A 17,288-nucleotide genomic window follows, 5' to 3' on the forward strand; every position below is an offset into this window, starting at 1 on the left:
ACCTCGTCATTATATCTCTTCATCTGGCTGTTTATCTGTGTTCTTAAAGAAACTGGTAAATGTTCAGTGTTTCCCTGAATTCTGTGAGCTGGTCTAGCAAATTATCAAATCCAACAGGGGGTCGTGGGAGCCCCTAACTTGTAGCCAAGTCTGGCAGAAGTTTTGGGGAAACTGGACACCCACTATTTGCTTTGGCATCTGAAATGGGGGACAGTCTCATGAGACTGAGCCATTAACCTCTGGGTTCTGCATTAACTCCCATTAGAGTCAGAATTTAATTGAATTGGAGGACTCCCAGCTGGTGTTGGAGAATTGGTTGGTGAGGGGGAAACACGCACATCTGGTGTCAGAAGTATTCTAGGTATGCAATGTGAGTAGCTGGGAGAGAAACAGTGAATTATTTCCCAGAGAATCCCCTAAATTTAAATTTGTATTGAAAGTTTGTTTTGGGCATAAAACTCTCTTCCTCTGCCCTCAGGTTCCATTCAAGTCTTTCTTTGGGGCACTCCTCAAAGAATGAACTCTGAAGTCAAATCTTGCCTCACTGCCAGACAGTGAGGCAAGATTTGTAAGGGCTCGGGATGATCACTTGCTCTGAGTGGATTTGGGAAAAAGAGCTACTGTGCTTCCCTTTGCCGCTCTGGGCTTTGTGTGCCAGCCTGCCTATAGGGTGCAGCCTGGTCTCCTGGTCCCATGAAGAATTTGCCCACATGGACTCTGCCCCAAAGGAAAGGTCAAAGTTGTTCAGGGCTGCCTTTGGGAGAGTGTATATTATCCAGGGCCCACTGTGGCCTCACACCTGAGCCAAGCCCTTCAAGTCAGTTTTGAGCAATTATTATGGTCTATATCAATTCAGCTTCTGTTTGAATTCTTCTTTAGGTACCGGTAGTTGACACCCTTAAATTCTCAACAGCGTGAAAGTCAGTTCAGAACATTTTCAAACCCAGCCAAGGGTATAAATTGAGTGGATTTTGTACAAATATTAACAAGATCCACTCAATTCCAGGTGCTGTGGTAAATGTTTTAGGTGTTATCTCAACCCTCCCAGCCACTGGGAAAGAAGATTTTACTATTATCCCTATATGACAAATGAGGAAACCAAGGCAGCAAGAGGTGAAGTAACTTACCCAAGGTGACAGAGTCAGCAAAGCAGAGTGGGGAATTCAAACCCAAGTTGGCTGGTTTGAGCATCCATGCTCTTAACCTAGAAAAAGCCCCACCTAAACCTTCCGGAGGAGGCTGATAAAGGCCCTCAGGCTTAATGCCCAGAATGCCATGCTCTGCCCCCTCTTCTCCTCCCACCACACCTTGTTTATTTGTCCTTTAAATGCTCACTACGGTCCAATTTGTACTATGTTTTTTGGTGTCCCTTTCCCCTACTATGAATTCCATGCAGCCCAGCCCTTGAAAATAACAGGTGCCTTACATCACATTTATAGAAGTGATTTGAGCTCCGCAATTACAATACACTTCTCTTGTATTTGTTTTTACATATCATAGCATAACTATATGTTTCATTTAAATCATACTTTTGATATATCATGAGTTTTCAGAAATATTAATCAAAATATATTTTACATGCAATACAGAGAGATTCCATGTACTATGTCATCTGATTTCCCCAATGGGAGTATATAACAAAACTATATTGCCATATGAGAAGCAGAATACTGACACTAACACAGTCAAGACACAGAACAATTTAATCACTACAAGACCCCAAAGTTGTTTTTTATAGCCACATCCACTTTTTCCCTGCCCTTCCCTAGCCCCTGTTAACCACTAATCTACTCTCCATTTCTATAATTTTGTCATTTCAGGACTGCTATATAAATGAAAACATAAAGTATATAAATGAAAACATACAGTCCGTGACCTTTTGGGAGTGCTGTTTTTGTTTTGTTTCATTTTGTTTTGTTTCATTTTGTTTTGTTTCATTTTGTTTTGTTTTGTTTTGTTTTGTTTTGTGTGTGTGTGTGTGTGTGTGTGTGTGTGTGAGATTTGGCTTTTTTATTGTGTTTGTTTTTTAATTCTCACTTGAGGATATTTTTCCATTGATTTTTAGAGAGAGGAAGGGAGAGGGACAGACAGAAACACTGATGTGAGAGATACGTGGATTGGTTGCCTCTTGTATGCGCCCAACCAAGGTCGGGAGCCTGCGACCAAGGTACATGCCCTTGACCAGAACCAAATCCTAGACCCTTCAGTCTGCCGGCTGATACTCCAGCTAGGGCAGAAGTGATGTTTGTTTGTTTGTTTGTTTGTTTATTCAGTGTAATTCTATTCTCTCTGTCTTCTCTATTCTGCTATTGAACTCATCCATTGAGTTTTTTTTTTTTAATTCAGTTATCATATTTTTTCAGTTTTAAAATTTCCATTTGGTTGTCCTTTATCTCATATATATTTGTTTAAACTTTTCCATTTCTTATCTGTGACATTCTATTTTCATGATTTCAAGTATATTTGTAATTGCTTATTGAAACAATTTTATGATGGCTTCTTTCAAACCTTTTTTACATCATTCTAATATCTGTCATCTCGGTTTTAGCATCTATTCTCTTTTTTTAAAATTCAGTTTAAGATCTTTCTGATTCTTGGCATAAGATTCTTTTTTAATCCTCACCCAAGGATATTTTTCCATTGATTTTTAGAGTGAAAACAACGGAGGAGGAAGCAGAAGAGGGAGGAAGGAAAAAAGAAAGGGAGGGAGGGAGGGAGGGAGGGAGGGAGGAACATCTATGTGAGAGAGACTTATCAACTGGTTGCCTCCCACATGTGCCCTGACAGAGGCCAGGGATCAAACCTGTAATAGAACCTGCAACCTCCCCTAGCTGGTTTGGCTCAGTGGATAGAGCATCGGCCTGCAGACTGAAGGGTCCTGGGTTCAATTGCAGACAAGGGTTTGATCCCCAGCAGGGGGCGTGCAGGAGGCAGCTGGTCAATGATTCTCATCATTAATGTTTCTCTCTCTCCCTCTCTGAAATCAATAAAAATATATTTAAAAAAGAGCCTGTGACCCTTTGGTCTGAGGACCAACACTCTAACCACTAAGGAAAACTGGCCAGGGCTAATGAGTGATTTTTTAAATAAAAATCTAGACATTTTGAGCATTTAAACCTGCTGTTTGAGCTGGCTTTCTCTGACACCGCTCCAGCAGAAGGGGAGGGTGGGTGTGGGGCCGAAACTTTTTCTGTGGTTTGGCTGGAGTACAGTGGTTAGTGTCTAAGAGTTTCCTTTTTGTTAGGCTGCCCCTTTCATGGTCCTTTGGTAACAGAGTAGGCTTTTGTTGTCTGTGCCTGTTGGCATTTTGGGGTTGCTGGCTTCTTCAGCAATAAGTCTGGGACATAACAGTATGTGACAAAAACAAAACCCAGGAATTTATTTTACCACCCTGTCATTCCTTGGGTTCTGAAGTACCTGCCTCTTCTCTCTCCCTTTCATAGAATTCTTATGTTTATTTTACAGATTATGTCCAGGGTTTCTAGTTGTCCTTAGCATGAAGAATTAGAACAAGTTAATAAAAAATAAGAAAAAGTATATCTGCTCCATCTTTCTAGAAGCAAAAGCCCAAATCCTGATATTTCTAAGCAATAATTATTCCCTACGGTGTAACCCTGGGAGACAGGATAGCACTTTTTTATTAGAGTGGTTACAAATTAGATGCCTGCTGCTCAGATAGGCAGCAGAGTTTTTTCTAATTTAATTATTCTAGGGGGAGTTGCTGTACTCTCCAGTTCTCCACAGCCCCCTCCTATATCTGTACAGCTTAACTATCTCATGTAGACATTTGTGTTTCCAAACTCAGATTTAATAAATAGATCCTGAGGTCAAGCTATCAACAACGGATTACAGCCATGGATTCTGGAAGATCAAGCTTAAGCCTCCCTTTTCATAAATAGTACTCCATTTAAGAAATATTAACTTAAGCCGACACCGGTTTGGCTCAGTGGATAGAGCGTCAGCTTGGGGACTGAAGGGTCCCGGGTTCGATTCCGGTCAAGGGCATGTACCTTGGCTGCGGGCATATCCCCAGTAGGGGGTGTGCAAGAGGCAGCTGATCGATGACTCTCTCTCATTGATGTTTCTAGCTCTCTCTCTCTCCCTTCCTCTCTGTACAAAATCAATAAAATATATATTAAAAAAATATTAACTTAGTTCAAGCATAATTAAGCCTTCCCCATACACTTCTCTCCAAAGCCCTTCAGGAAATTTGTGTTGAGCATCCAGAATTTAATCACTGTACTAATTTGTTAAATGATTAAACTTAGTACCTCTCCATTATCTTCTTCAGAATGTTTAAAGATCTAGCTACTGTGTGTGTATGGATCGGGGGAGGAAAACAGGAGAAGTATATAGATTTGATTATGATAATGACGATGATGGAACCAGAGGAAGGAGAATGATAACATTAAAATTATAATGTCCTAATTTCCTGAAGGCCAGCCAGAATCAAATCTTTTTCGGACAAAATAGAATTGAAGAATATTCTACAAAGAAAGGAGTTTAGAGACTTACAATCTAATCCAAACTCTTCTATCCTTACAGATAAGGAAACTAATAGTCATGGTTATACAAGTTCACAAAGCCAATCAGTACTGTTTGTCCTATTCCATCATGTTCCTTCTTGGCCTAGTTCTACTTTCCCAGCAATGGAAACTGATCAACTGTGTCACTTTTAATAGTTCCTAAACAATTCTTAACTATATTATTTCATCTAATCTATGGAACATTATATTCTGATCTTGTTCTTAAATTTATTAACAAATTCAAGAGAGAATTTTACTCTTTTAGCCCAGTAAAAATGAAAGCAATTGAGTAGTAGAGGGGAAGGGAAAACAAAACAAAACATTTTATTATATTTATTCTAGGAGTGTTAATTATTAGTCAGATATTCAGATGACTTGGTATTAAAGCAAACATTTATTAATTTAGTTGATTTACAAATTCACCATAAAGGTTATCTACTCTTTCATCTGCGACAATGTATCTCAAACTTCTGTCATTTCATATATTGCCTGCACAAGTTGGTTTGCTGTATTGGTATAGTGCCTGTACTAATATTAGTATTTACCTTTATATGGCCTTTAAATCCACTCCTTTTTCATATTTTGCCTAGCTCTAAGAAATAACATCCATTAAACTGCAAGTGTGATGTGCTGGTTTTACTAAACTCATTAAAATAATTGTGTAACTGTTAAAAATGTCCACGGACATACCATCTAAACTCATCTCATGTGAAACCAGTGAGTTTCTTGCCACATTTTGGGTGATCTGATCCTGAGATGTCAATTTATGATACGAGTTAATAATAAAGCAATCATCTCCGAAATCTATCATGGGTTGCTAATTATTCAGATTTGTGGACACGTACCAAAAATGTATGGTCCCATCACTAATTTCAATAGATATTAACCACACTGGGTTACCTGCCCTGCCTTCAGATATTCTGACTCACAGAGTAGGATGGGGTCCAAGGAAGGTGCATTTTAAAAAATACATATTTTATTGATTTTTTTACAGAGAGGAAGAGAGAGGGATAGAAGGTTAGAAACATCGATGAAAGAGAATCATCGATCAGCTGCCTATTGCACACCCACTACTGGGGATGTGCCTTCAACCAAGGTACATGCCCTTGACCGGAATCGAACCCAGGACCTTTCAGTCCACAGGCCGATGCTCTATCCATTGAGCCGAACCGGTTTTGGCAGGAAGGTGCATTTTTGCAAGCACCCCACTGAGTACTGATGTGAGAAGACCCAAGGGCCACATTTTGAAAAACAGTGGGCAGAGGGGTAGGACAGATTTTAAAACTCATTCTAGCTCTTCAATAGGATGACTTGGGTTCAAATCTTAGTTCTTTTTTCTTTCTTTCTTTCTTTTTTTTTTTTTTTATCAAGTTGTACTAGCAAAACATTAGATAGAGCTTAATACCATCTTGAGTTCAAATCCCAGTTCCGACTGTGTGATACTAAGCAAGTCACGTGACTTCTGCGATGCTTGGTTTCCTCATCTGTTAAATGACGATGAAAATAAAAGTGAACTTACTGGGTTATTTTAAGGCTTAAATGGGTCATATGTCAAAACCACAGAACCCTGTACATGCTAGGAGGTTGATGAGGATATGGAACCACTCCAGCAGCCTACCACTCAGAAGACAATCAGCATCCTATATAATAAAAGACTAATATGCAAATCGACTGGACAGGGGACAGATGCTCAATGCAGGAGCTGCCCCCTGGTGGTCAGTGAGCCAGTGCACTCCCACAGGGGGAGCTCCACTCAGCCAGAAGCCAGGCTCACAGTTAAGGAGCATAGCGACTGTGGTGGGAGCCTCTCCCGCCTCCGCAGCAGTGCTAAGGATGTCCGACTGATGGCTTAGGCCCACTCCCAGACTTCAAGAGGGTACAGGTCAGGCTGAGGGATGCCCCCCCCCACAAGTGCACAAATTTCATGTGCTGGGCCTCTAGCTTCAAATAAAGATACAAGTGCTCTGTTCCATACAAACACTTGCTCCCATTTAATTACAAACCTTGAATTTTGCCTATAATAAATTAATCTCAAAATTGAGTGTGTATTTTATTTTTTTATTAAAATTGATTGGGGTGACGTTGGTCAACATGAACATATAGTTTTCATGTGTGGATTTCTACTTTACAAGATCTGTATATTGCACCATGTGCCCACCACCCAAAGTTTGAGTATTTTAAATAAGATACTTGTAAAATAGACAATTTAAAATATTACTGATTGATGACTACAAATTGAATTCTCAAAGAATTGTATCTGGCCCTATCTGGTTTGGCTCAGTGGATAGAGTGTTGGCCCTCAGACTGAAGGGTCTTGGGTTCCATTCCAGTCAAGGGTATGTACCTTTGTTGCAGGATCTGGTCCAGCATCCCAGAGGCACTTGCGGGAGGTAATCCATGTGCCTCTCTCATATCGATGTTTCTCACTCTCTCTCTCTCTCCCCCTTCCACTCTCTCTAAAAAAATCAATGAAAAAAATATGCTCATGTGAGGATTTTTTTTAAAAGGAGTTCTATCAGGACCTTTAGGGAAAACCCCAAACAATGGCTCCCAGGCCAGAGGTGTCTCAAAGGTAGCCTATCTTGGTTACTCTGATTTTAAGAACTACTTTATAAGTAGCATGTAAAATTATCCTTGTGGTTTAGAATAAAAATATGTATTATTAAAAAATAACTTGCTCCTTGAAAAAAATATAACTCCCAAATAATAACTTTAACAGCAACTTTGTATATTTGACTACAGGGCAAATATAACAAAGACAATGATTAGTCATACTTTTTTACAATAATTCATCAAAGACTTTAGCCATGATCTGATGTAGATACTTAAAATTAAATTTACAAAATATAGAAAAGCCTTAGTTTTTTTTCTGAATGCCATCTGTTAAACCATTCCGATATGAGCCAATTATGCTACACAAAATTTGTTAATAGACTAAAATTTAAAAAAAACAAAACAGTTGCTTTAGGTTAAAGTACAGACTCAGTCTGATCTATTAATAAAGAGGTTAGAAAGCTATGTACACAATCAACATTCAATCTTTTATAGAACCCACACAGCACTAACAAATATTCAACCAAATGAAAACATTACAGTTAATTCATTAATTGTCAGTACTGAATCACTCCAAGGACTAAGAGCTATTCTCTACTAACATGGGTCCTTGAGCCTCTCCACTCAGCATGGCACTTACTCAGCTAAAGTGGAGGCAATAGGGCTACCAGTAACTGCTCAGTGACCAGCCACTCAAGCACCAGCTATACAGCAGATGTTTTTCCCACCTGGAGATGGCATATTTGCCCAGCTGGGGTTTCTTTTAATATATGTATTTTTTTTATTGATTTCAGAGAGGAAGAGAGAGGAAGAGAGAGATAGAAATAGAAACATCAATGATGAGAGAGAATCATTGATCCACTGCCTCCTGCATACCCCACACTGGGGATCAAGCCCGCAACACAGGCATGCGCGCTTGACCGGAATTGAACTCGAGACCTTTCAGTCCACAGGCCGATGCTCTATCCAATGAGCCAAACCAGCTAGAGAGCCCAGCCAGGTTTTGAGGACCAGGAGTCCCAGCTGCTACTACGTGAGTAAACACAAAAATAAAATAGCAGGGAAACTTATTAAGGAGTACACTGTCATCCAGATTATCCAATTTCTACCAATCCACAACCAATGCTTTCCTTCAGTAGGTGTCATCAAAAGCATTTGACAGCTTGTATGAAGCAAGTACAGCATGACAGCCAAATTTCAATGACATGGCTTCTTGAGCCAGTCTTTGCACTTAAGTTATGAGCTGAAGAGGAACTGAGTCCAGTGTCCTTAAACAAGGAGCGGCTATTAGGAATGAATTAAGAGTCTTTATTGTAGTTCTTGAATTGTTTGTAAGATTTGATGCCTGGCAAGGACCATGACTTTGTGAGACTATTGATTGTGGATATTCTGGAATACTAAATGTAATTTGCAAATACTTATGAAAATCAATTATCTCTTACTACCAGGCAAAATTACTATAATAAACAGAAATCTCAAATCAAGCAAACATTACAACCTGAAATGTAAACACAGTTTCGTTTAATGTACCTGTTAATAGGTTTTTACATTAAAACCAAGTTAATCTTCAACCTAAAAGATGGAATACTCAAGTGTTTTATTTATTAATTGATTCAACAAATATTTATTGAGCATCTGCTAAGAAGCAGTGTTAAGTAAAAGAACCCCAGCCTCTCTCTACTGACAAGAAACTTATCACTGTTAACTTTAGAATAAGTAGGAAATCCAACTTTAAAAATAAACAAGATATTTCTTAATTTAATAAGGACTAAAACATCAGGCTGCCCATAAAAATATTCTTGAGATTTTAGAAATTTTTTTACATTATATTATCACATGTTAATGCTGAAACAAACTGTAAAAAAGTACTGTACATCAGACATTTTCTGAAATTTAGAATATTAACAAAAGATATAGGTATTTATTATAATAAGGTAAAAAGTAACATATAATATAATGTATATTGAATCATAAAAATAACTGGAGTTTTAAAATAATGATTATACTATAAAGATATCTTTTCCTCTCAATTACAAAATTATTACCACATATACTAGATCCTGGTAAAGTTTCTCTTCTAAAGTTCACATCTAACAACAGAGAACCTTTCGGCCTTGCAACAAGCAAATGGCCATCCAGCAACAAGGGACCAAAGTCTCACTTGATTTAAAATTGCAAAGCTTCTTGGCTACTTAGCATACTGAAAATGAATTAAGAACTCAATGCTGCTTACCTTATAATCTCTGGATACATTTTCTGTTGTCACTGAACCTGAAATCTGACTAGAAATTGTAGCAGCAATAAGCTGTTTACACCATTCAACATGTGATCCTGTGGGACTAAAAGAAATAGTGTAATTAAAATATTTTAAAACATAAGTTCTTGGTGAGAAAAATGAGCACTGACTGGGGATATACACTGAGTGGCCAGATTATTATGATCTCTTAACGCCTGATAATCTGGCCACTCAGTGTGTGTGTGTGTGTGTGTGCGCGCACACGCATGCACGCACGCACGCATATATATATTCTATCTAATAAAAGAGTAATATGCAAATTAACCATCACTCCGTGACAAAATGGTGGCCCCCATAGCCACAAGATGGTGGCACCCAGTCCCCTCAGCCCTGCTGCTGGAGTGTCTGGGCCTGTCCACCCGAGGGGGTGGATCCAGCTTTCCTGCTCCACTGGTGCTGCAGCATCTGGGCCCGTCAGCCCCATGGGGATTCATGCGGACCAAGCGGCAAAGCTGGATCTGCCCCCAGACACAGCAGACAGAGCCCAGACAGCAGGACTTGTGGGCTTCTTTCACAGGGTGATGACTGTGAAGCCCCAGGCCTGACAGACAGAACCCAGACAGCAGGGCTTGGGGGCTTCCTTAGCAAGGTGGCAGTGGGAACACGCCCAGGCCCTGCAGATAGAGCCAGGACAACAGGGCATGGGGACTTCCTTAGTGTGTCAGTGTCGGGGAAGCCCCCAGGCCTGGCAGACAGAGCACACTGCAGGCATTGGGGCTTCCTTCCCATGGCGGCGGCAGGTAGAGAGCAGACAGCAGGGCATGGGGGCTTCATCTCCATGGCTGTAGTGAAACCCCCAGGCCCGGCAGAGAGCAGAGAACCATGGGAGTGGGCCTGAGCAATCAGTAGGACATCCCCTGAGAGCTCCTGGATTGAGAGGGTGCAGGTTGAGCTGAGGGACCCCTGTGCACAAATTTTGTGCACCAGGCCTCTAGTATATATGATCTCTGAATGCATAATAATCTGGTCACTAAGTGTGTGTATATATATATATATATATATATATATATATACACACACACACTAGAGGCCCGGTGCATAAATTCATGCATGGGTGGGGTCCAGCCAGCCTGGCCAGGGGGAGGGAACATGGGGTGGTTGGCGGGCCTGCCTGCTGGTTGAATTCCTGGTCAAGGGGACAATTTGCATATTAGCCTTTTATTATATGGGATGTACACCTAGTGGCCAGATTACTATGTTACTATGCATTCAGAGATCATAATAATCTGGCCACTCAGTGTGTGTGTGTGTGTGTGTGTGTGTGCATATATATATATATATATATATATATATATATATATATATATATATTTATTTATTTATTTATTTCAGATGAACTTTTATTACACTATTTGGTTACGTTTACATTTACTTTAAGAACTGAAATACTGACTAATAACTAGGAAGTAAGTTAGTTTTCAGGCTGATTTTAAATGAATTGAAAATTTATTTTTAAGATTCTAAGCAAGTTATTCCCTGTCATTTAATGGAATTTTACTCTTACAATTACAGGGGTGGGCAAACATAAGTTTATAGTTGTAAGTATGCAAAAGTTTATTCTTGTATTATTACTGGTTAATTATTGTATTATTTTGCCAACCCCTGTATATAGGATGGATATTCTTAATGTGATGTATACAGGAAATTAATTCTAAAGTGAAATATTTATCTTAAAGCATATGCTTTTAAAACATTCAATCGATTTTATATTGGTAGTGTCAAATCTAGAAAATGTAATTTTGAATAAATCAAAGTAACTCTTACTGTAGCAACGTTGATTATGATTTTTAAAAGAACAAAATAGAAAAATGATGTCTGTGTCTAGTAATAATGCTTTCTTAGACTTCTGCAAGGGCTTTGATGACTTACAAAAGGCTCTTACAGTCCTTATTATATCAGAGCCTCACAACCATGGAATAAGACGACAGAACAGAAAATAGCCAACTTGTTTCTGAGATGAGATAATTGAGGCGCAGAGGGGACAGGCCTGGTAAGAAAGTGGCAGGCCTGCCTTCAGCTCCATTAGGGCTGTTCTGGCAGAATATGGCAAAACCAGTAGTGGCCAACTCACTGAGCTGGAGGGCAAAACAGAGGCCAGTACCACAGATGCCAGCCACTGCCTACATGAGAACACCACATTGCAATGAAAATGGTGATTGTATGGTGCTCTAAAATATTCAACACATTTCTAACCACAGCCTCACCCTAGCCTAAAAGTGACCCATCTTACAGATGAGAAAACTGAGGTTCCAGTGTTTGACCAAGGTCACATGGCTGGTAAGTGTTTAGGGCTGTGTACTCCTGACCTCAAGGACCTCATAAACAAACTAAGCAAAGGGGGAATTAAAAACTGCCCCTAGGGGACAGATTTTTCTCTCAACTGGTCAAAGCACTGAAGAAATCAAGAAAAGGGGCAAAACATTTACCTTGCAGGTAGCTTTCATTGTAAACAATGTTCAAGACCTTTAAAAATCTCATCTCTAACTAAATATACATTCATATATGGAAGAATAGAAAAACCTGGATTACCTAGGCAGTATTTAAAATAAGTAGTAAAACAAAGATATTTGGTGTTCTCTACTAGTGATCTAAATTGTAATCTGACGAAGATGCTCAGTGGTTATCTGTGGGACTGAAAATATAAGTAAAAACATGCGCTAAATGGGCGGACATTCCTATATGTTAAGAATTCATTTACCACAATGTCTAAGAGGAAGAAGGAAGGAAAGGGGAGGGATTTTAGTTTCCTTTTGAAAGGCTAAGTCACCTTTATTGCCCAGTTATAGCATACTTTTCTTATTATGTAGCCCCTTTTCCTGTCAGCATCTACCCCTGATTGCAAATCTAACGGAAACCTGCCTGTGTACCCACCATGGGTGATCTGTTGTTACCATCTACCCAGCATTCTTTCCCCATTCTTCTGATAAGGGCACTTCTCTCTACTGTGGGGAACAACCCCTCAACTTCATAGGCTTCTGTGGGGGAGGGAGAAGAAGAGTGACCTCTTGTTCCTCCTGCCCCCACTTGTAGGGAAGTGACCCAGGCTGGGCCAATTGAAGCTTTTCTCTTAGACCCTGGGTTGTATCTACCCCAGTCCACTGAAGGCCACTCCCCACCCTCACCACTTAGAGGAACCCAGAGATAAAGACTAAGACAAGAAAAATTCAACAGATGGAGGGGGTGGGGGTGTGCTGATAACACTATTTGAAACTCTGGTGCCAAACATGCTGTGGCCGTTTATCTGCAGCAGTGATGTGCACCAAGACAGTTTGTTCTTTGGCTTAAGCTAGAATGGTTTGTATTTTTCATCACCTGCATCCAAAAGCGTCCTGGCCAACAAAGTTACAAACAGTGTGGTTTAGTGGGAGGGTAGAGAGGAGGTCTGGATCCAAGTGCTGTTTTTGTCATCTGCTAGCTCCGTGACCTTGAGCAAGCCACATCCTCTTGCAGGACCACAAAGTTGACATCATGAAGAGAAGTACAGTATTCAGAAGACAGAAGAGGGTCCCACAGTTCACCGAGTGGGGCTGAACCACGGCTGGAGAGCCAGGTTTCACTCTCATGGTCCCTCTGAAGAGTGTGAATCAGAACTGTGAATGACAAACCTGAGAAAGGAAGCCATATCTCCCCTCCCCAACTCCTTCTCTTTAGTCTGTGAAGTTTCCCTCCACATGCCTGGCATCAACAATCACTTGGCACCTCCCAGCCTCGTTTCTCCAACCTGGGTGTGGATGCCCATAATCCTAGGAGACATCACTAATCAATCCCAGAGACCCTGCCAACTCAAACTTTCTGAACCATCATCAGCTCCATGTTTTCTAAATTAGAGGAAAGCACAGCCAGTTACCCAGGCCCCTAAGGCCTAAAACAGGGGTCTTCAAACTACGGCCCGCGGGCCACATGCAGACCGCATAGGAGTCTGATCCGGCACGCCAGGTTTTTTGGGCAGTGAGCGCAGCCGAGGTGTTACAGTAGGAATTAGTAGTTCATATAGTCCGGCCCTCCAGCTCTCTGAGGGACTGTGATCTGGCCCCCACTTTAAAAAGTTTGAGGACCCCTGGCCTAAAAGCTGGGATTTACAATGGAGTCCACCCCTCACTTCACTCTCACACCTGATATCACAAGAATGCACCTTGCTTGATTGCTATTCCAGTTTCCCTTCTCAGACACCCATCCTTCTTCTGTGGTCTCCTCCTGCCTCGTGAATGTAAGCCCAGTCTCTATGCTTAAACTCCCAAATTGAGGTCCGCAGCCCAGACACCACCTCTGATCTACAGGATCATATAAACCAACTGCCTCCAGGACAACTGGCATCTCATAACTGATAGTACAGAGCTAGAGCCTGCCAGTCTCCTAAAACTGTTTCACTTAGAGGCTTACTTCTCCATCTCAGCAACACCACTTCCTACAAGCCAGAAACCTCAGGATTGTCCTGGATTCTTCTTCTATCTTACCCAACAACCAATAATCAGCAAACCCTATTGGCTCTTCCCTGGAAATTTTCTTCAAATTATATCCAAAATCTAACCACTTCTCCATCCTCCACCCCTCACTGTTCCAGTCTAAGCCATCATCCTCTCTCACCTGGATGACTGCAGTAGCCTCCTACTTGCTAGTCTCTCTGCTTCAACCCTTACCCCTTTTGATCTGTTGTCCACACTGCAGTCATGGAGATCTTACCGAAATCTAAATAGATTATATCATTCCTCTGCTCCAAGACCTGCAATGGCTCCCCATGACTCTCCACCATCTGCCCCTGTGACCTCTCTGCCCGTTGTCCCCTATTGCTCTCTCCCTAGCTCCCTGCCGGCTAGTGACACTGGTCTCCTTGCCAACCCTTGAACACTTTTATCACAGTCCCACCCAAGGGTGCACAGGCTTCTGCCTAGAATGCAGTCGTCCCAGATATCTGTATGACTGGATCCCTCTCTTCTTTAGGAACATTATTCAAATGTCACTTTCTCAGGTAGGCTTTCTGTGACCACCCTAAATAAAATTCCAGCCACTTCCCAAGTGCATATCCCCAATAATTTCCATCCCTTTCCCAACTTACTTTTCTCCTCGAGCACTAATCATCATCATCTGCAGAGAACACATTTCACTGGGATTTTTGTCTTTCTCCCACCAAACATACACTCCTTGAGGGCAAGTATTTGTGTCTGTTTCCTGCTATACCCTCAGCCCAACATAATGCCTCACAGAGAGAAGGCACGTGCATTTGCAGAAGAAATGAATGAGTGATTAGCATTTCCATAATCTGATCAATAAGACTACCTGCTTCCAGTCCATTCTCAAATGCCAGTCCCATCCTGTAGTTCACTTGATGAAAACCCTTTTGTGGTCCCTGCAATAGAGTGACCATATATTTCCCCTTTCCAAACCAAATCACTACTCTGAGTTGAAGGAGAACACTATTAATAATTACACTGGCCCAACTAGTAAGCCAGTACCATCCTGGGCAAAAGAGGTCATGTGGTCCACCCTACACGTAGTACCAAGTGGCTGTTAAAAATGCAGAATTCCAGCCGAAACCGGTTTGGCTCAATGGATAGAGCGTCGGTCTGTGGTCTGCAGGGTCCCAGGTTCGATTCCGGGCAAGGGCATGTACATTGGTTGCGGGCACACCCCCAGTGGAGGGTGTACAGAAGGCAGCTGGTCGATGTTTCTCTCTCATTGGTGTTTCTCTCTATCCATCTCCCTTCCTCTCCGTAAAAAATCAATAAAATATATATAAAATAAAATAAAATAAAATAAAATGCAGAATTCCAGACTAGATTTAGGGTGAGACCCAAGAATATGCATTTAAATCAAGCACTGGAGGTGATTCTGTGACAGGTTATACAGAACCATGCCCTGAGAAGCACTGGCCCAGAGGATAAAGGCAAATGCCCTGGGAAGGCACACAGGTCCCTTCAAGATCTGGCTCCTGCCATCCCGCCAGTCTTTTCCCTTACCAGTTCCCCACATCCAGTACCACCTACAAGACTGCACATTCCACTCCAATGGCTCTACACATTCCACTCCAATGGCTCGAAGCCATTCCCACCCTTTCCCCTGGCTAACTTCCCATTCTTTACCTCTAAGTTCAAATCTCAGCTTCCTCAGAAGGCCCTTGCTTACTTACTGCCCATAATTGCCAATCCCCCCACCACTAACAAATAAACCAAGTAACCACTTCTGTGTACCCACAATGTGGTAGATGGCAGTTTAGGCTATGACCTTTTAGAAACTACTAACTTCTGGGCCTCCCCCAAACATCCTGAATCAGAAGCCTCAGGAGGGGGGCCTTGCCATGGAGTTTTTATTATTTTATTATTATTTTTTTAATTTTTTACAGAGAGAAAGGGAGAGAGATAGTTAGAAACATCGATGAGAGAGAAACATCCATCAGCTGCCTCCTGCACACCTCCCACTGCGGATGTGCCCACAACCAAGGTACATGCCCTTGACTGGAATCGAACCTGGGACCTTTCAGTCTGCAGGCTGATGCGCTATCCACTGAGCAAACTGGTTTCGGCCCCATGGAGTTCTTTAAAAGCTTCTCAAATGATCACCATCTAGAATGTTTGCATGTTTCACCCTACCTTAGCACTTACATTCAACTTAAACTGCTGGTTTGTCTTCTCCACGGTAAGAGAGCAATTATTCTCTGACTCTCCAAGCCCTCAGACATTACAGAGCATCCGCAATGAGGGGAAAATTCTGACCATTCCAAGTACTGTCTTAGCTGTGTTTAGTTTTCAGTGAAGCTGACCACTTGGGCGATTAACTTACTAAAATACACTGTAATTACACTGGGGTAGAGACAAAGGGAGTGTTCCTTGTTTTTCCCATGTTTTTGGAAATTTCCCAAAGCACAGCTCAGTAGTGTGACTAAGCCAGGCAAGAATAAACATTTGAACCTGATGGAGCTGTCTCTCTTGCCTAACTGCACTCTGGTGTCAAGTGAAATGGCCAAGATGTGGGCATACTGGATATTCTGGAGGTGGCATACCCACCCGTTGCCTCGGGGGCATCAGGATGGCCCTCCCAGTTGGACATGGTCAGTTTATGCTTGTAACTGATGGATCTTAGTTCTGAGACTGGGTAATAAGCAGTAGATTCAGAGGGTAGAGAACTGAAAGTAAACGATTGCGTGTTCTGCATCAGGAGCAGTCTGGACGTGTTCCATCCCAATTTTTCAAATCAGGGTGTCTTTGCCCCCATGTGAACCAGCTTCACACCTGCTGGGTTCCACCCACTCTAAATCCCAACATCAAAGACCCCAAGCATGGGGCGGCTGATATGTGGTGGTCTTCAAACCACAGGAGGCAAGGTCACTCTAGGAGAGGAGAGCCCGGGGAAATATCCTACCAGTGATTTGTGGTTGGGGCACAGGAAGAGGTGGCACTGGCAATGGTTTGACAGCTGCCAAGCCCCTCAGGGGAACTTCTGCTAGCAAGGCGGAAGTGAGCCAGGTGAGGGGTCCGGGATGTTGAGATGGGCCGAGTAGGGAGCCAAGGAGGGGGACGCTGCACTCCGACCTCCGACCCATGAGGACCTCCGGCTTATGAGGGGCCCTAGAGAATCGGGGTACGGAGGCCTCGGCGGGCCAGGCCCCACTTACCTGTCCAGGGTCTCCACGCTGGGCTGCCGGGAGCCGGCGGGCGGGGCCCCCGCGACCCGAGGGGGTCTCCAGCCCACAGCCGACCCCGGGCCCGGCCCCCCGGCGCCCTCGCTGCCCGCCGCCGCCGCCGCCTGCCTCTCCATGGTGCGCCCGGACCGCCGCCACCGCGATCAGGGAAGCCGCGATTGGGATCTGAAGGTTCTGCCGCGCTCCCGAGGCCCTAACTGCCGCCGGCCGGCTTAGGCGGTCGCCGCCATTAGCTGTCACCTGGCGGCCCCGCGTTACCCACAAGCCCGTGCGCGCGCGG

At 42.6% G+C, this 17,288-nt stretch overlaps 1 protein-coding gene across 7 annotated transcripts in view; it reads right to left on the bottom strand.

The window, feature by feature from the left end:
- Positions 1–17,288, bottom strand: part of MTMR1 (myotubularin related protein 1) — a 62,818-nt gene extending 45,530 nt beyond the window's left edge. For 5 of the 7 annotated variants that reach the window (XM_084871201.1, XM_084871199.1, XM_084871200.1 and 2 more), the window contains exons 1-2: positions 16,982–17,256; positions 9,313–9,418 (exon numbers count right to left, since the gene is read on the bottom strand). In XM_084871201.1, the coding sequence (XP_084727327.1) occupies positions 9,313–9,418; positions 16,982–17,124 (249 nt within the window). In that variant the 5' untranslated portion in view covers positions 17,125–17,256. Of the gene's footprint in view, positions 1–9,312; positions 9,419–16,981 lie in introns of all 7 variants that reach the window. The other 2 variants (XM_084871198.1, XM_084871202.1) reach the window with 2 other exon arrangements.

The sequence above is a fragment of the Pipistrellus hanaki genome (assembly GCF_964339955.1).
Source record: "Pipistrellus hanaki genome assembly, chromosome: X".
Classification (NCBI taxonomy): Eukaryota; Metazoa; Chordata; class Mammalia; order Chiroptera; family Vespertilionidae; genus Pipistrellus; species Pipistrellus hanaki.